This window comes from Mytilus californianus, unplaced genomic scaffold, assembly GCF_021869535.1.
Source record: "Mytilus californianus isolate M0D057914Y unplaced genomic scaffold, xbMytCali1.0.p SCAF_1, whole genome shotgun sequence".
Taxonomy (NCBI): Eukaryota; Metazoa; Mollusca; class Bivalvia; order Mytilida; family Mytilidae; genus Mytilus; species Mytilus californianus.
In genome coordinates, this window is record NW_026262581.1 from 130550670 (window position 1) to 130570585 (window position 19916).

The 19916-nt window shown below is 33.3% G+C and overlaps 2 protein-coding genes across 2 annotated transcripts in view; both read left to right on the top strand.

The window, feature by feature from the left end:
• The window catches only part of LOC127739048 (uncharacterized), a 48348-nt gene extending 46810 nt beyond the window's left edge, over window positions 1-1538 (top strand). The window contains exon 16 of the mRNA XM_052250609.1: window positions 1452-1538. Within this exon, the coding sequence (XP_052106569.1) occupies window positions 1452-1538 (87 nt within the window). The remainder of the gene's footprint in view (window positions 1-1451) is intronic.
• Window positions 1539-4409: 2871 nt separating this feature from the next.
• The window catches only part of LOC127714005 (synaptonemal complex protein 3-like), a 50329-nt gene continuing 34822 nt past the window's right edge, over window positions 4410-19916 (top strand). Inside the window, exons 1-4 of the mRNA XM_052219957.1 lie at window positions 4410-4449; window positions 6550-6694; window positions 16143-16198; window positions 19538-19572. The gene's annotated coding sequence lies outside the window, so the exon portion shown is untranslated. The remainder of the gene's footprint in view (window positions 4450-6549; window positions 6695-16142; window positions 16199-19537; window positions 19573-19916) is intronic.

A 19916-nucleotide genomic window follows, 5' to 3' on the forward strand; every position in this document is an offset into this window, starting at 1 on the left:
CTTTCAAGCTTTTACGTTTTTCCATCTTAGGGAAATACACATCCGATGTCAAATTATAAAGTTAGAACAACGAAAATAGACCTCCGCTTTCCATTGGTCGGTGGGAATAACACGTGCGTCGGAAACGCCCGAGTGGTGTCCCGATGGATAACGATAATGACGAAGCAACGCCGCGGCCGACTGATTGGCCAATATTTTTAAACGTGATCTATTTTTGGTAAAATGGGGAATTCAGTGCGAACAATTGACGAAATATACGCATTGAAGGGGGGTTAAGACCACTTTACTCGACCGTGCGGTGTTATCACTGAGTAATCTATGGACAAAACAACAGACACTATTGATTTTGTGAAATTTTAATCATATAACACTTTTTTTTCACTTGCCCGATCGGACAACCAAGATGATGTTTTTACTTGTCCGAATACGGCATTAGCTTGCCCCGGGCAATCGGACAACCGTAAGTGTCGGACCCTGCTATAGCCATCACGCGTGTTAGAGACCATAGCACATCAGCGAAAGGACCATCGCACTTCGGCGAAGACCATCGCACTTCAGCGTCCCCATCGCATCTCCCGAGTCCTACATTTATATTATTATATAGGGGGAAAATGCACACATGAATTGACCACACTACAATTTTCTTTTGAAATTATTGATTGATTAATTGATTGGTGCTTAACGCCACTTTCAACACTATTGTGCTATTTCGTGGTGATCAGTTTTTATTGGTGGAGGAAGCCGGAGTGCCCGGAGAAAACCACTGACCTTTGGTAGGATAACTGACAATCCTAGTCAATTAAGATTGGTGTCGAGTGCACCTGCCCCGTGCGGGATTCGAACTCACAACCTCAGTGTTGACTGGCTAGTGATACAGTAGTTCGACTACTTAGACCACTTGGCCACCGAGGCCCCTCTTTTGAAATTAAATAGCCCAACTGGCAACTGCAGTCTCTTTGTAGACCAGTTTGACAGTACTTAGAACAGCAAACCGGTTTGAGGTTTCTTGACAGACTCTTTATTTTGAGTTACCACCCTAAGGTTCTTATGATGATTTTGAAGAAATCTTCTCTCCAATATATCAGTTGTCGTAACCACTTGTTTAATTTGTGGTGATATAACCAAAATATGCAACAGAATCAATTTGAAACATGTAAAACATCTCCAGTTTGTTCATTGAACAAATTGAAAAATTACATACTTCTGGTAAAGCAAATATATAATACCTGAACTACACCTGGTGAAAACAGGATATTTTCTTATTGTGACCCACACTCCGAAAAGGAAAAATCATGACCTACTAACCCTTGAATTTGAATTATTTACACACGTATAATTTTGTTGCCTTAGGATACCAGAATTGATTTTATTTTATCAAGAACTTTCAAAAATACCCTCACAAAAGCTGTTTCTTGCAATTCAGATTAATTTATTTTTCAACTTTTTTCCAGAAAATAGTTGAGAGCAACAAAGATCAAGAAGAAGAAGACGACAACAGGCATGTGTCTTCTTATGAAATACAAATATTATATTCTTAGGTTCCTCTTATTGTTAATGTAAGAAAAATGATAAATCCTAAATTAAGAAAATAATATGTTGTTATATCTGAAAGCATTGGTGCTGCTCCAGCAATAAATTAATCTGTTTTCCTTTATTGTTCTATTTTTATGCCCCACCTACGATAGTAAAGGGGCATTATGTTTTTCGGTCTGTGCGTCCTTTCGTTTGTTCGTCCGTCCGTCAGGTTAAAGTTTTTGGTCAAGGTAGTTTTTGATGAAGTTTTTAAGTCCAATCAACTTGAAACTTAGTTCACATGTTCCCTATTATATGATCTTTCTAATTTTAATGCCAAATTGGAGTTTTGACCCCAATTTCAGGGTCCACTGAACATAGAAAATGATAGTGCGAGTGGGGCATCCGTGTACTATGGACACATTCTTGTTTTTTTTCTTTTTTGGAAGGGGATATAGTCTATGTAAGAAGTATAAAAAAAGAAAGAAATGCCCAGTGATATAATTATAGTAAAGGTATTTGGGAATTAATAAAGTCTGTTAAAGATATGAAGTGGGAAGTATATTAAAATAAATAAAGGTAAGCATTCTATGAATATACAGATGGACATATAATTTTTTTTTTTAAACTTACTATACGCCCGTCACAGACGGGACATATTTTGGTATACTATTCTGTCCGTCTATTTGTCCATCAACACTTCATAGGCCTAACATTCATTTTAATGAAATGGGAACATGCAGTCATCAAAATTACAAATTACCTGTAGACCACCACTGAAAACTTATTGGTCAAGTGATTATGAATCAGTTTTGCAGTGGAATTTATTTGGAGAAAAAAAATATTGCAAATTTTTATATGCCTGTTTACGGGATGTATTATGGTATACCGTTGTCCGTCGTCAACATGTCGGACAATAACTCAAAAATGCTATAACCAATTTGCATGAAACTTTGGTGAATTGTTTATATCTATTGATGTGAGCACCCTTTAGATTTTTATAAATTTTAGATTTTACGTTTCCGAGTTGTGGGGTGTTATTCATTAAAAAAGTGGTGATTTTCCAGTTTTCAGACAATAACTCAAAAATGCTTTCAGCAGTTTTCATGAAACTTTGGTGAATTATTATATCTATTGACGTGAGCTTCCTTTCGATTTTTATAAATTTTAGATTTTACTTTTCCGATTTATGGGGTTTTATTCATTAAAAAAGGGGGATTTTCCAGTTTTAGGACAATAACTCAAAAGTGCTTTTAGCAGTTTTCATGAACTTTGGTGACTGGTTTATATCTATTATAACAGTCTTCATGCTTAACCACAAGTCCTACGGCCATGGCTTGTAAAATTCTCCTAAACAAGCCAACAGAATCCAACTAAAATTTTCAAAATATTCAGCGTCTGGCTTGTGGACTCAAAAGTTAAGTGTGGGGGCTGTTATAATAACCTCCCTTTAGTTTTTATACGCCTGTCAAATTTTTGACGGGACGTCTTATGGTATACAAATATCCGGCGTCCGTCCGTCTGTCTGTCTGTCCGGCTTAAACATGTCGCACTATAACTTGAGAACAACTTATCCAAATTTCATGAAACTTAACATAGTTGTTTCTTATGATGGTTAAACGATCTGTATACTTTTTGGTGAAAATAAGATTAAAACTTTTTGAGTTACGGGACTTAGTAACTAAAACAGGTGTGTGTTTTTTTTCACATGTTGCGCCGTATCTCAGAAACAATTTATGATTATTGCTTAAAACTTTACATACTTCTTAGTTATATTAATCTTAAGATCTGTATACTTTTTGGTGATGATTCAAAATTTTATTTTAGAGATATTGAGTATTTTGTTAAAAAAGGGGGAGGGGTTTTTCACATGTCGCGCCGTATCTCAAAAACAGTTTATGATTATTGCTTAAAACTTTACACACTTCTTAGTTATATTAACCTGAAGATCTGTATACTTTTTGGTGATGATTCAAAATTTTATTTTTGAGTTATTGAGTGTTTTGTAAAAAAATGGGGAGGGGTTTTTCACATGTCGCGCCGTATCTCAAAAACAATTTATGATTATTGCTTAAAATTTTACACACTTCTTAGTTATATTAATCTAGAGATCTGTATACTTTTTGGTTTTGATTCAAAATTTTATTTTTGAGATATTGATTTTTTTTTTTTTTAAAGGGGGGGTTTTCACATGTCGCGCCGTGTATCAAAAACGATTTATGATTATTGCTTAAAATTTTACACACTTCTTAGTTATATTAATCTAAAGATCTGTATACTTTTTGGTTTTGATTCAAAATTTTATTTTAGAGATATTGAGTTTTTTGGAAAAAAAAAAAAAGGGGGTTTTCGCAACGTCACGCCGTATGTCAGAAACTATTTATGCTTATTGCATAAAAATTCACACACAAGACGACGGGCGTATCATGCGCTCATGGCGCAGCTGTTTATTTTATAAATTTCCGATATGACATTGAGTAGTTTAGAACTATATTCTTTGGAAAAGCGACGAGCGTATCATGTGCTCATGGCACAGCTCTTTATTCAATTAAGCTGAAGATATATATACTTCAACAAAATCATCAATGAATGTTGTAATCATACAATGTATTTACAATAAATCAGTAGTACAATCTCAATTGAATTTCAAACTAAAAACACAAAATAATAGAAAATGATGTGTAAAATCTTCATTTTCACAGTTGTTTTAAAAAATCCAACTGGTGACAATTATCCTGTGGTTAATCTGGTGGAAGAGTACATAACTTATCCAATATGAAATAAATGATATCTATAGGATAATTCTTTTTCAATAACATTCATTGTAGTTTCTTTTCTTTGTATTGACAGTTATATACATAGCTTATTGGTTAAAATTCTCTTTGATATTGCAGTAAAGAAGCTGAAGTGTTAAAGAAGAGTAATCTTGCTACTAAGGTATCTTTTACAATGTCAGTGGCTAGCTTTTATAGCCTTTTCTACATACACTGTCTTTGAATGCCTCTTTACAAACACCAATTTTGGATGTTCCCATGAGGATGCTTTTTAATTAAATTTTATCCTGTTACAAATAAAAGACTGAGAATATAGACTTATGAAGTCCATTCAAGGGAACAAACTCAATATGGGATGGGGTATAAATATATATTTTCTATTTATCAAACTATTTTTTTTTATACAGTAAGATTTAACGCACCTTTTCTTTCATCTAATACCTTTCCAACATTGTATTCTGTAAAAATAAATTACATCTATAACTACATTTGTATATGTTACAGGCATTTTCTAAATTTAGGCATTTTGTAAAATGCCTGCAAGATTCAGGCATTTTACATAATGACTAATTTTTCTAGGCATTTTACAAAATGCCTGAAATTATTTTATAGAATGAAATGTTAAAAAAACAATTGAAAGCTTTGAACAACAGAGCAGTTTTAGTTATGATAATTACTGAATGTTAAAGCTTGCAATTTAAGAGTTTTAATAATCAAAAATAAGTTTTACTGAATTATTCCAAATTCACACAAGCTCAGAACTCGACAATTATTTGTTATTTCTTAAAATGTTTGGATGACAGATCTGTTACACAATATTTGTCCTGATTTTTTGCAAATACATTGTTTGGCGTAATATCTGGTTTTAGCACTTTGACCACGTTTGAAGAAACATGACACATTTAGCTCTTTCATTACCTTTTCTGATAAAACACTTAACGTTCGACAACATTGGGTTTCGCAATAAGCACACATGTCACACATGAATATCTTCTTTTTTTTATATGTTCCCAAAAGATTCAAAGTACATTATCATGATTAGTTTGACTTGTATCTTTTGGCTTATAGCTTTTAACGGACTAAAGCAGATCTGCCTATGACAGGTGATGCATCTATAACAGGAGACGCTTACCCTGTCAATGCACCGTTAATTGTCTCTTCTTGGTCGATTTTTGAGATTTTAACCACAGTTAGCTACTGTTTCATTAATTCATCAGATTGCAAATCCAGGAATTTCCTTGAGGCAGTGAAGATGCGGCCTTGTATGGCGAAACCCATGCTATAGAGGGGAATTTGTTTGGATGTGGATGTATAAATTCTCATTCTTTCTGAATGGGGACATTAAATATTTTGCCTCATGTTAGTAAAGTGCAACACTCTCTGCAGGTTAAGAACTCTTTGATCGTTCTGTAGGTGGAATTTTCTGTCCCTATCCAAAATACCTTCATTTCAAGCGGCAGAAGGAATTCCTGTCCTTTATCCAGGTTAATCCATTGCATAAATAACCCATATGAATTGTAACCAAATTGTTCTGGTCTTAAAAATGCATCAAATATTTGCTACTGAAAGCAAACAAACGTCAATCAGTCAATTAAAAACAAACTTCTTTTTCTCTGCTTCATATGTTTCACTTCACTGTTTTGAATCTGGATTTTCTAAAAATTGTTTGTAAATTTTGTTCTATTGAAAGAACAATTTGTCCTTCTGCCATTTTGACAAAATAATCATAAATTTACTATCTGAAATACAGAGTGAGTACATACTTAACATAGTTTCACTAAGAAGAACATATCATATGACATACAAACTTTCCCATCTGGTTTTGAAGAATAAATTAATTCTATCAAACCATTAGTTATTTTCTTTGCAAGATGTTGTGTGTTTGTCTACTTTTTGTCATATGCATCTCAATGATATCCTTTTTCTACAAATTGCCTGAAACTGAACAGGCAATTTGTTGAATTTGGTTTCAAATTTCAGTCATTTTACAAAATGACTAGGTATTTTTAGTCATTTTATATAATGCCTGTCAAGGTTAGGCATTTTATAAATTGCCTGAAAATTCAGACATTTTACAAAATGCCTAAATTTAGAAAATGCTTGTAACATATACATATTGAAATACTGGCTGTGACTGTTTTTGATGTTGTTGTTATTTTGGTGGAGGAGGGAGGGGTCCTACCATTAAAAATGGTCATATATTATCTAGTTTTGTATAATTATAGCGAATTGTAATATCCTCTGTTATCATCTTTTTTTTTAGATCAGGAAGGAAACTCCATATGTTTTGACAAGAAAATCTCAGAAAACACCGACAACTCCTGGAAATATTAGAAAGTTGTACAGATCTTTGGATATCTCAGTGATAAAAACTCCAAAAACACCTGCTTCTGTGTACAGTGAAATTGGTATTCATTTAACCTCTTTTTGAATGTTGTTATTTTCTTGATGGCAACTACTTGTCTCATATTTAAATGAATTTTACAGAAAAGACAGTACACTTTTGTGTGAGCTATTTCTTCACTTGGCATTCGGCCTCTATTAACTTTTACAAAAATCTTCTCTAATACTCCTGGCCCAATCAAACCATTCTTGGCCTGATATCCTAACTAAAAAAGTATGTATGCTGGCCAACCAACATGGCAGACATGGCAAAAAATTGGACAGACAGATAAACATACATATGAAACTTCAGTTGGGAGGACAATAATCCCGTTTTCAGGTGTTCTGTTGTAGAGATGAAAATTGAATGAATGAAAGGATATGGCCTCTGTTTATGCCACATACCAAGGATGATTGTATGTAAATACAGGCATTGATAGAAAAGTTGAATGTTGTCAAATCATCAGTCGGAAGGTTTTGTTGCTGAAAAAACATTTAATAAACTTACCCAAGCCAAGTGTTGTAAAGGCAGTCTAGTTAGCTTGTACTTATATGACCCAGTGTTCCAAAACCAGTACTTAAGTTATTATATTTTCAATGTAATATAGACAGTGCTTTAGCCAATATATTTTAACAGTGTTTGAAACAATGACAATGTTAAGTTTGATAGCAAAATGACTATTAATGCTTAAAAAACTGTGAATAACTATTGTTAAATCTAATTCGTAAACTCAAACGAACATAAAATATTTATCAAATAACCACAAACTCTCACATGAGAGACGCCTCTTGCAGAGACAAGCGCACATTTAATTATTAATATAGGTATAATATTGTGGAAAGTTCGTGTAAATACACCGACATTAAGCAGCTGGTACTGGTTTCCCCAAACTAGTGGTCTACAAATCTTAAAATAAATAATATAATTAATAATATTATTTACTTGGCAAAATGCTACTCACTGTACACTTTGACTGCAATGGCTCAAATGACTTTAAACCACCTAAGTTCACTCGTGCATGAACTCAATATCCAAATCGAACCGACCTTACTATAAATAACCAAACACGTGTCAACTATAAATAAACAACATTTTTACATGTTCGATTTTTGTACAACTTTGATAAATACATTTAAATTCTAATTCGTAAACTCAAACGAACATAAAATATTTATCAAATAACCACAAACTCACATGGGAGACGCCACTTGCAGAGACAAGTGCGCTCGAAACACAAAGAACGGGAAAATAGCATTGAATATTTGATGAATTCCTAAATTTGATAAACAGATAACTGTGCTTTAAAGTCTTCTCTAACGTAACCATCCTTATCTCTGTCCAATTTAACCTGTTATGCTTCATAAAAAATCCTATCAGAAATACCGGTGTTAGCCCTGGCTCTTGTATATGAAAGACGTCTGGAATCATTTCTAAACTTATGAACATTGAACTTCTTAGTGAATGTTATTTTAACGAAAAATTAGTCAAGGTGTATGTCAGCATCTTTAATATAACTATTTAAAAGTTTATTTAGGTAGCTTTTTCATACCAAATAATATACCAATATGCGTTTCTGAAGTTCTGCCTAATAGCTGCAATAACAATCAGTAGTGTCTAAAACAATCGCCTAGTCGTTTTAATTAACATTCACCCAGTGGCTTTTATAGCAATTTGCTTAGTGACTTTAATAATAAACAGCCCAGTGGCTTCAATAACTACCAGCCCAGTGGCTTCAACAACAACCTGCCCAGTGGCTTCAATAACAACCTGCCCAGTGGCTTTAATGATAAACAGCCCAGTGGCTTAAATAACTATCAGCCCAGTGGCTTCAATTACAACATGCCCAATGGCTTCAGCAACAACCTGCCTAGTGGCTTCAATGAACAACCAGTCCAGTAGCTTCAATAACAACCAGGCCAGTGTCTTCAGCAACAACCTGCCAAGAGGCTTCAAAAACAACCTGCCCAGTGGCTTAAATAATTATCAGCCCAATGGCTTCAATTACGACATGTCAAGTGGCTTCAGTAACAACCTGCCCATTGGCTTCAATAACAACCAGTCCAGTGGCTTCAATAACAACCTGCCCAGTGGCTTTAATGATAAACAGCCCAGTGGCTTAAATAACTATCAACCCAGTGGCTTCAATTACAACATGCCCAGTGGCTTCAATTACAACCATTCCAGTGGCTTCAATTACAACCAGCCCAGTGGCTTCAATAACAAACAGTCCAGTGGCTTCAAGTCAAGTGGTGTCAATAGCAATCAGCACATAGGCTTCAATAAGAACCAGTCAAATGGCTTCAATAAAAATCAGCACAGTGGCTTCAATAACAGCCAGCCAATTAGCATCAATGACAACCAGTCAGGAGCACGTGGTTTCAATATTAACCAACACATGCAGTAGATTTAACAATCAATCAGCCAAGTGATTAAGACCAATAGTTACTCAAAATGTACTCAGCATTAAAGAAATCTAGTATCAAGCCCAGTGGTATATTAAGCAACAATAATCAAAATAAAACTCTTGGTAACTGCATTATAATTTAGCTAAAGCTTGTGATAACTATACATAATATCATCTGCACATGTCAGATTGCTATTTACCTTTTTTTTAACTTTTTTAACAGTTAGTAATCATTAAAAATCTGATTTTTAACTGGATACCATCAAAAGAAGAACTGAATTATTTAGTCCCAAACGTGTTTAACTACACGTAGGTCAAAAAATGACCCCCTTTTCTCCGATCTTTGAAACGAAACAGTGAGTAAGGTCTGTACAATACAGTTATTATTTAATAGCTCTGAGCAAGGATAAAACATTTTGTAGTCTATACAAATCCTTGCTCTGAATTAGCTTCTGAAACAAATTCAGCATTATTATATAGTTCTTGTTAAATATAACAGTATAACTGGTGGAATCGTGATAAACGGGATAGAATAACCATTATCAATCATGTCTAAAACAAATGAATTTGTATCATTATCTTTCCAATAATTATAAATGTTCTTCTCATTTCCCTAAACAGATGTAGAGAGAGATTCTTTTTCATAATCAAATGACATGTACTGAATTGTACCTAAATGTTCATTTTTATAAAATTTTTATATTCAATATGATGAAAAACTATACATGATGTAAACAATACTTATCACCTTGATCTCTAAAACGCTCATGTTCCTTGTGCTTCTTGGTACGCAAGGCACGTGTTTCGGCAGACCCAATTTTCTTTTCATTCTCGGAATCCGAAGCAAGCTCGTCTGACAGGTATTCTTTGACTGTATCCCATCCTGCTGGTGACTTGTCAGCGATCTAAATACACTTGTTCCGCTTATGAATTTTCTCCTTAATGTCATGGCAAATATCCCCGACTTTAGAATATTCATCACGCTTGGCTGCACGTTTGATCCTGAATACTTCATAATCAATTTCAGAATTAAATTCGTGCTGAACCTGGTTACCATTAAACTTAAACTTATAAGAATGTTCTAATTTAAGCTGTTTAAACAAGGTTTCTGATTTATTCATCACGTCTTCTCTAAGTTCCCTCTTTAGGCTACCAATTTTACTGTCAAAATACTGTTTAAAATTGTTCATGGTTAAGTCTGCAATTTTGGTTACCGTATCTGTTATGTCAGTATCATAATGTCTTAAAATTGGACTTTCTTCACGTTCAGAACTTGCCATTTTACCAAAAAATATGTTGAAGAGAAACTGGCAAAATGCTACTGTACACTTTGACTGCAATGGCTCGAATGACTTTAAACCACCTAAGTTCACTCCAGACATGGGGTCAATTACTTTTGAAAGTAATTAATTACATTCAATTACAATTACAAGATCTTCAATTAAATTACACATTACATTTGACTTTTTTTGCCAATGTAATTAATTACTTCAGTTACTTTTGAAAGGAAAATTTAGATAAAATATTGAAAACGTGCATTTATTCTATGATATGTACATAAGTATCATACATTGCTTTATAGTAATAACAAATGAGATCTACAACGACTATTTTCAAATTCAGCCAGTATCAAAGAAGAGTAAAAATTAGATATCTGGTGTTTTACAGGAATAAAAAAAAAACATACATAAATCTGAAGTTCACATAATACTTTGTCTATCAGGAATCGTTAATACTAGAGGTCTGGTTTAATTTAATGCTCAAAATGATAAAAAAAGCCTTATTCAATATTTTAAAACTATTAAATTTTGTTTTAATTACCTATTGAAATTTTATATTTTAATTTATTTCATTGAAAATAAAACAAAATGAGAGCCCTAATTTTAATATTGTTCACAACTTATTAAAATTATTTTTTAAAGTAATGATGTAGAAAGCCTGACTTTTTAAAATATACTTTAGTTTTAATCACAATTAATTGATTTAAAAAAAAATCATGTACCATGGGGTATATTTATATCTCTCTAATTGGTTTAACATGCAAACATAACTGTTGTAAAAACAGTCATTATATATTTATAATAAAACAAATAGCCAGAGGTTATATTTATTGACAGACAATGTCCTTTAAAATTGATTATGTTAAATCAATGTCTCACAATATCTATCTGAATATACATGTAGGTAACAAGCTAATTAAGGTATAAGACAGTGACTTACTAATGGTTTCTTTTAAGCACAAATTATGGCATGTTTCTACCATCTTTTGTTTTTTGTTTTTGTTCTTTCAATACAAAATAAAGAATCTCCCATGGTTGTGTAATTACAGAAAGTATACTGTGTAGGCTTTGCTTTGTCAGCTAACTACATTTACTAAGGTCATGGCTTTTAATCATTTTTTTGGAAAACACAAGATTCAATCTTTCTGATCCAAAATTTCAAATGTAATTGAGTTGTAGTTGAAAAGTAATTGTCAATTACAGACAATTTTGGCTATGTAATTCATTACTTTCAATTACTTGAGAAATTGTAATTAATTACGGTCAATTACAATTACATATTTCAATTACCCCATGTCTGGTTCACTCGTGCATGAACTCAATATCCAAATCGAACCGACCTTACTATAAATAACCAAACACGTGTCAACTATAAACAAACAACATTTTTACATGTTCGATTTTTGTACAACTTTGATAAATACATTTATTGTTTGTTAATTTTTCATCTATTAATTATGTTTTTAAAAGTATAGCATATTTCTTTCTTATTTATTTAGGCCAATGACATTGAATGAAAATAAAAAAAGATGGAGGCATGAATAACACTATTCTGAAATTTTTTCTATGCACTCAAAGGAAAGCTGAAATCACAGTTCTTTATTTGTGAGAAAAAAACAATGAAAAACAAAACCAGAAACAGAAACAGAATCTCCTCAATTATTCTTTCAACTGATATCATTCAAGTAAACAAGCTACCGTTAACACATTGATAGATTACATTCAGATAGAAGATTGAAGAAAATTGAAATTTTTTACATCAGACAGTCAAATTTACGACCCAAAAAAAATTTCCTGTAAGGCAAATATATCGCATATTGCGCACTAACTCCTGTATTCCTGGATTGATTTCCTCCAAACTTAGCATTTTTGTTGGGATTGATAGAAAGGACCCTTTCAAATTTTCCAGTTAGTTGTTTCAGAGATGGTCAGATTTACGCAAATTTTTCACATATTGTACCATAACTGATTTACTGGCAACTTTACAAAATTGTTGGAATTGTCCAACATAACCAACTGTTATGATTAAAAAAAAAGTTCTGATATGTCATTCTAGAGTTGCTGTATTGAGGCTTGTATAATTTGAGTTTTTTTTCTCCAAAATTAATATTGTCAGATAGGGGTGCAGATTATAGAGTACGATAAGCAAGAAATAAGAGAAAAACTTTTTAGCAAGGTTTCTTTACGTTCTGCCATGTTTGTTATTAAAAATGTACTAGGTGCCCTTCTAATTTTCAAAATCAATAATTTACCTAATCCATATTGATATGCAATTTTCATTCAAAATCCAATATAAACTGATAAATATCAAAATTAAATGCTTTGTTACAAATTATTGTTTTCTTTTCATAGCATTGCATAGCATAAAACTGGAATCCCCTTGTATTTACTGGAATGAAAAAAGTATAAATAACCCAGGAACCAGCTTACGCATTACAATGTATTTAACTACAAAACGTTGGTGTTTCATACTGACGCATGCATTTTGTTTTAGCTGAAGATCATTCAACATTAATGTTATGGATATTTTGAATAGTATTTAACTAAAGAACGAAATTGTTTCAGTTTCAAAGTCATATTCTAGGTATTCTAGTAGTAACTATGAAGTACGGATTTTATTCACACACTCACTAATTATTATACCCCCGCTTTAAAAAAGTGGGGGTATACTGTTTTACCTCTGTCTGCCCGTCCATCCATCCATCCGTCAGTCCGTCCATCCGTCCTATGAAAATTTTTCGTCACATCTTTCTCAGGAACTACAATACAAGGATTTCTGAAATTTGGTTTCAGGGTTTATATAAGTCAGCTTTACTGTGTGATTCGTTTTCAGATTGATCACTTAACAACTTCCTGTTTACCGAACACTTACATCATTTTACACAACACATCCAAGTTGAAAAATTTCGTCACATTTTTTTCAGGAACTACATTACAAGGATTTCTGAAATTTGGTGTCAGTGGTTATATAAGTCAGCTATACATAGTGATGCGTTTTCAGATTGATCACTCAACAACTTCCTGTTTACCGTCAAATATTTGGGTTGGGGGTATCATCAGTGAGCAGTAGCTCGCAGTTTCACTTGTTATTTTTGTTTTACACGTGCTATACAAACTTCCAGTTAAATGAAATACAACGTTCCCAATTGTTTATTTGTGATATTAACTAGTTTTAACACTCGAGTGTTCTAGAACCATTTACTAGCATTTTCAACTACTACTTTATGATGGAAAACAGGTTTCCCCATTAAAATATTGTAAACGATTACACACAATTTGAAATTGCCGGAGTTTTCAAGCAATTGCTAGTTCTCTAGGTGAAAAGGGGGGTGTAAACTACCGTCAGATAATTGTCACCTGCACAACGCATTGCAGGGGGACATGGAAATACCGGGCTTCCGTCTGTCTTTCCATCCGTTGGGTCATGTAAGCGCTCTCACATGTACAATACTTGACAGACTATTATAAAACTTATATCATTGGTTTATATCAGCAATGTCTCGGATGAGTTTGAAAATCAGTGCCGATGAACTATTTATAAAAGAGTTATACCCCATGAAAACATTAATTAATGGAAAATTGCATCGTTAGCGCTCTCATGTGTACGATTCTTTCCAGATTTTTATAAAACTTATATTGTAGGTTTATATCAGCAATGTCTCTGTCAAGTTCGAAAATTAGTGCCAATCAATTATTTTTAAAAGAGTTTTGCCCCTTGGAAACATTAATTTTATGAAAAATTGCATCGTTAGCGCTCTTTTAAGTACAAATCTTGCCAGATTTTTATTAAACTTATATTGTAGGGTTTTATCAGCAATGTCTCGGTTGAGTTTGAAAATCAGTGCGATCCATTATTTTAAATAGAGTTATGCCCCTTGGAAACATTAATTATATAAAAAATGGCTTTCTTAGTGCTCTTTGTAGGTTTATATCAGCAATGATTCTGACGAGTTTGAAAATCAGTGCCGATCAATTATTTAAAATAGAGTTATGCCCCTTGGAAACATTAATTATATGAAAAATTGCATCATTAGCGCTCTAATTTAAAAGTACAATTTTGGCCAGATTTTTATGAAAGTTATATCATAGGTTTATATCAGCAATGTCTCAGATGAGTTTGAAAATTAGTGACAATCAATTATTTTTATACGACCGCAAAAAAAATTTGTGGTCGTATATTGGTATGACGTTGGCGTCGTCGTCGTCCGAAGACACATTGGTTTTCGCACTCTAACTTTAGTTTAAGTGAATGGATCTCTATGAAATTTTACCATAAGGTTCAATACCACAAAAGGAAGGTTGGGATTGATTTTGGGGGTTATGGTACCAACAGTTAAGGAATTAGGGGCCAAAAATAAGCATTTTTCTAGTTTCCAGACAATAACTTGTGTTCAAGTGTATGGATCTCTCTGAAATTATACTGCAAGGTACCATACCACAAAGGGAAGGCTAGGATTGATTTTGGGGGTAATTGCCTCTAAATTTTAGGAATTAGGGGCAAAAAACAAGCATTTTTCTAGTTTCAGGACAATAACTTGTGTGTAAGTGAATGGATCTTTATGAAATTGTACTACAAGGTTCCATATCACAAAGGGAAAGCTGGGTTTGAGTTTAGGGGTAATTGCCCTAAATGTTTAGGAATATGGGGCCAAAAAACAAGCATTTTTCTAGTTTCCAGACAATAACTTGTGTTCAAGTGTATGGATCTCTATGAAATTGTACTGCAAGGTACCATACCACAAAGGGAAGACTGGGACTGAGTTTTGGGGTGATGAATCATAAGGGGGTTAAAAAAAATTGGGGGGGATTTTTTTTTCCTTTTTTTTTCTTAAAAATTTTCCATTTTGGTTATTTCTGATTTATATATAAAAGCAAATAATAATGATATGGTTTGAATAGGTAAATTAAAAATTTTTAAGTTCTTAGACCACATTCATTCTGTGCCAGAAACCTATGCTGTGTCAAATATTTAATCACAATCCAAATTCAGTGCTGTATCAAGCTTGAATGTTGTGTCCATACTTGCCCCAACTGTTCAGGGTTCGACCTCTGCGGTCGTATCAAGCTGCGCCCAGCGGAGCATTTTATTTTAAAGAGTTATACCCCTTGAAAACATTAATTATATGGAAAATTGCATCATTAGTGCTCTCGTGTGTCAATTCTTTCCTGATTTTTATGAAACTTATATTATAGGTTTATATCATCAATGTCTTTGACAAGTTCAAAAATCAGTGCTGATCAATTATTTATAAAAGAGTTATGCGCCTTGGAAATATTGATTATATGGAAAATTGCATTGTTAGCGCTCTCACGTCTTCAGTTCTTGTCAGATTTTTATGAAACTTATATCATAGGTTTTTATCAGCAATGTCTTTGACACTTTAGAAAATAAGTGCTGATCAAATAATACACCAATGATTTAATGTAGATTTACAACAAGTTTCAGTAGGATAGACAACTGCAGAATAGAAATATAAAGAAAGCTAGCGACTGGGTTTTATTTCTCAAATATACAAGTTAGGTGCCTTGTGTTATATTAAGGTATATAGGAAATTTTTTTTTCAGAGACAAGTGCCTGTGTTTTAATAATCATATTTGACACAATTTTTATACATGTTAAACGTATTCTCAGTCATGTTTTTACACAAAACCATTTTATTTGCATTTGATTAAATGCCTTCTAAATATTCCATTTTATTTTTGCAACAATTTCAATATACACCGTAAGTGTGTATACCATAAGTTTTAAAAATCTAATTACTATAATAAAGGATTTATTGACTTTTCAGATCAAATCCCTCTAGATATATCCAGAATATTTTCTTCTCAGAAGTCATTTTTGGTGGTAAGTAGAAAAAAGCTTATTTACCTGAAGTAAGAGAAGAAGAGCAATAAATCTAGTGTAGAAAGAAATTATTTTTGTTCGCCGTGCATGCTTTTTCCGGGGACATAGAAATACTGAGCGTCCGTGTGTCCGTCCGTCTGGTCTTGTAAGCCCTCTCACAGGTAGAATTTTTGCCAGATTTTTATAAAACTTATACTACAGGTTAATATCAGCAATATCTCTGACCAGTTCTCTAATGGTGGACGATCGACTTTTTTTAAAAGAGTTATGCCCCTTGGAAATATTAAATTTATGGATAATGGCCTCGTTAGCGCTCTCATGGGTACAATTCTTGCCAGATTTTTATAAAACTTGTACTATAGGTTAAAGTCAGCAATATCTCAGAAAAGTATTATAATGGTTGACGATCGTCTTTTTTAAGCTTTTCTCATCACTTGGTGTCGTAGTTGTCGTCGTCCATTACCTTTTACAAAAATCTTCTCCTCTGAAACTACTGGGCCAAATTAAACGAAACTTGGCCTAAATCATCCTTTGGGTATCTAGTTTAAAAGATGTATCCGATGACCCCGCCCATCAACCAAGATGGCCGCCATGGCTAAAAATAAAACATGGGGGTAAAATGCAGTTTTTGGCTTATATCTCTGAAATTTAGAGCAAATCTGACCGGGTAAAAATGTTCATCAGGTCAAGATCTATCTGCTCTGAAATTTTCAGACGCATCAGACAACCCGTTGTTGGGTTGCTGCCCCTGAATTGGTAATTTTAAGGAAATTTTGCAGTTGGTTATTACCTTGAATATTATAATAAATAGAGATAAACTGTAAACAGCAAAATTGTTCAGCAAAGTAAGATCTACAAATAAGTCAACATGACTAAAATTATCAATTGACCCCATAAGGAGTTATTGCCCTTCAGTGGCGGATCCAGAACTTTTTATAAGGGGGGGCCCGCTGACTGACCTAAGAGAGGCCCACTCCAGTCATGCTTCAGTGATTCCCTATATAATCAACCAAATTTTCTCCACAAAAGGGGCGCCCGGGCCCCTCAGGGCCCTTCCTGGATCCGCCTATGCCCTTTAACATGTTTAACGTTAATTTTTCACAATTTTTAGTAAATTTTTGTAATCTTTTATAAAAATCTGCTCCTCTGGAACTACTGGGCCAAATTGACCCCTTCAGGAGTTATTGCCCTTTAAAGTCAATTTTTCACAATTTTTCGTAAATTTTTGTAATCTTTTACAAAAATCTTTTCCAGTTAATCGACTGGGCCAAATAGAATTAAACTAAGCCACAATTTTCAATAGGGTATCTTGATTGAAAAATGTATCCGATGACCCTGTCATCCAACCAACATGGCCGCCAAGGCTAAAAATAGAACATGGGGGTTTACTATAGAAGTCCCTGGGAAAATTGTAAAAAACAATTTCAAATGGTCACAACTTGAAAACTTATTTAAATAATGATAAGGGGTCTACAGTAACTATTGTAAGACTACAATGGGATGACCTGCTTTAAATTGAACTACTGGGCCGAATTAAACCGAACTTGGCCTCAATCATTATTAGGGTATCTAATACTATTTATTATGATTTTAACCTTATTTTACATGGTTTCCAAAACCACAGTAGATACAGGTGAGCAATACAGGCTCTTGAGAGCCTCTAGTTTAAAAGAGTTATGCCCCTTGAAAATATTAAATTTATGGAAAATGGCCCTGTTGGCGCTCTCACGGGTACAATTCTTGCCAGATTTTTATAAAACTTTAACTAGGGGTTAATAGCAGCAATATCTCGGACAAGTTCTATAATGGTGGCAGAACGACTTTTTTTAAAAGAGTTATGCCCTTTGAAATATTAAATTTACGGAAAATGGCTTTGTTGGAGCTCTCACGGGTTCAATTCTTGCCAGATTTTTACAAAACTTATACTATAGGTTAATATGAGCAATATCTCAGACAAGTTTTATAATGGTTGACGATTGACTTTTTTTAAAAGAGTTATGCCCCTTGGAAATATTAAATTTATGGAAAATAGCCTCGTTAGCGCTCTCATGGGTACAATTCTTGCCAGATTTTTATAAAACTTAAATGATAGGTTTATATTAGCAATGTCTTTGACAAGTTCTAAAATCAGTGCCATTCAATAATTTTTAAAAGAGTTATGCCCCGTGGAAATATCAATTATATAGAAAATTGCCTTATGAGCACTCTAGGGTGTACAATTTTTGCCAGATTTTTAGGAAATTTATTGTTGGAAATATTGATTATATGGAAAATTGCATTGTTAGCGCTCTCATGTGTTCAGTTCTTGTCAGAATTTTATGAAACTTATATCATAGGTTTATATCAGCAATGTCTTTAAACTTTCAAAAATATAAGTTCTGATCAAATATTTTGAAAGAGTTATGCCCCTTGGAAATATTAATTATAATTGAAATCACATTGCATTTGCTTTAAAACCTTCATTTCTCTAAGATATTAATAAAAAAAAAGTCTGCATGTAGAGTGGACCCAAGTGAACACATTAACCCCAAAATTTCTTAGGCCAGAGTGAAACTGATCTGTGTACAGCAGTCTAAAGAAGGTCATTTGCACAAAAAATACGGAATTTCCCAATTTTTGACTTCAACTGGACCTGCAACCGGAAGTAGCCGTTTCCTAGGCGTATTTCAATAATAAACATGATCAGCGGGTTTACACTATTTTTTGAAATTATAGGCCTCTGAACTTCGTGTGTCAGACATCAAAGGGAAGCCCACCCCTCCAAAAAACCCAGTTTTATCCGATTTCAATTTTCGAAGTTGGTATTTGAGCTCAAAATGAACATTAAACATGAGGAACATGACAATAAATAGCGTAACGTTGAGGTAACATGCATACACTTTGAAATTAATGTCATAAAGTTGACCTCCGAGAGCCATGGGAGCCATATAATGATATTTTGGGTCTGACCGTAATATTAAGGGCCCCGCATGGTAAGGGTTAAGAATTCAAAGACTTATAGCAAGAATTATGTTCCTCGAACTCTTCAAATGCTTGCTACAGATGATGATACCTGGTGAGCTCAACTTCTCTGATGTCTTTTGTCAGGCAACTCACATTTTAAAGGGCATTTGACCATCTTGTTTAGTTCATGTTCTCTTTAATTTGCAGATTTTTTTTATAAAGTTAAGACCATGTAAATTTAATAGCATGTATGTGTTTTGAGATTAATTCCATTTCTGAAAGATACCATTTGGCATAAGTTAAGATAACTTTTTTCTTGATATGTAGGGAAAAATAGCTACAGATGACTTTTTCATATCAGATATTCACACATTAAGGTATTTGCTTTGTTTTCAGGACTCTGGCGATGAAAAGGAAGAAGAATTGAAAATGTAAGTATATCTGTAATAGTCAAAACACTGTTAGAGTCAAGATGCCTCGGATATGATGGAATTTGGATTGTTGTTTGTCTGTTTTCATCAGGTTTGTTGTGCCTTTTTCATTTTTTTTTGAGAGAAAAAAATCATTGTCATAACAATTGTGAACTCTTTAATTAGAAAAGTGGAAAGACCTTTTGCTTTTGTTCTGATTATTATTTTTTTTCTTCCGCCTAATTTTTGTTCTTGCGCAGTATTGTTGTTTCGCAAGATGTCGCTTAGATATTTGGTATATTATATTGAACAGTTTATACGCTTTTGAAACTGACACTGCTTAACCGAACACTTTTCTTTGTAAG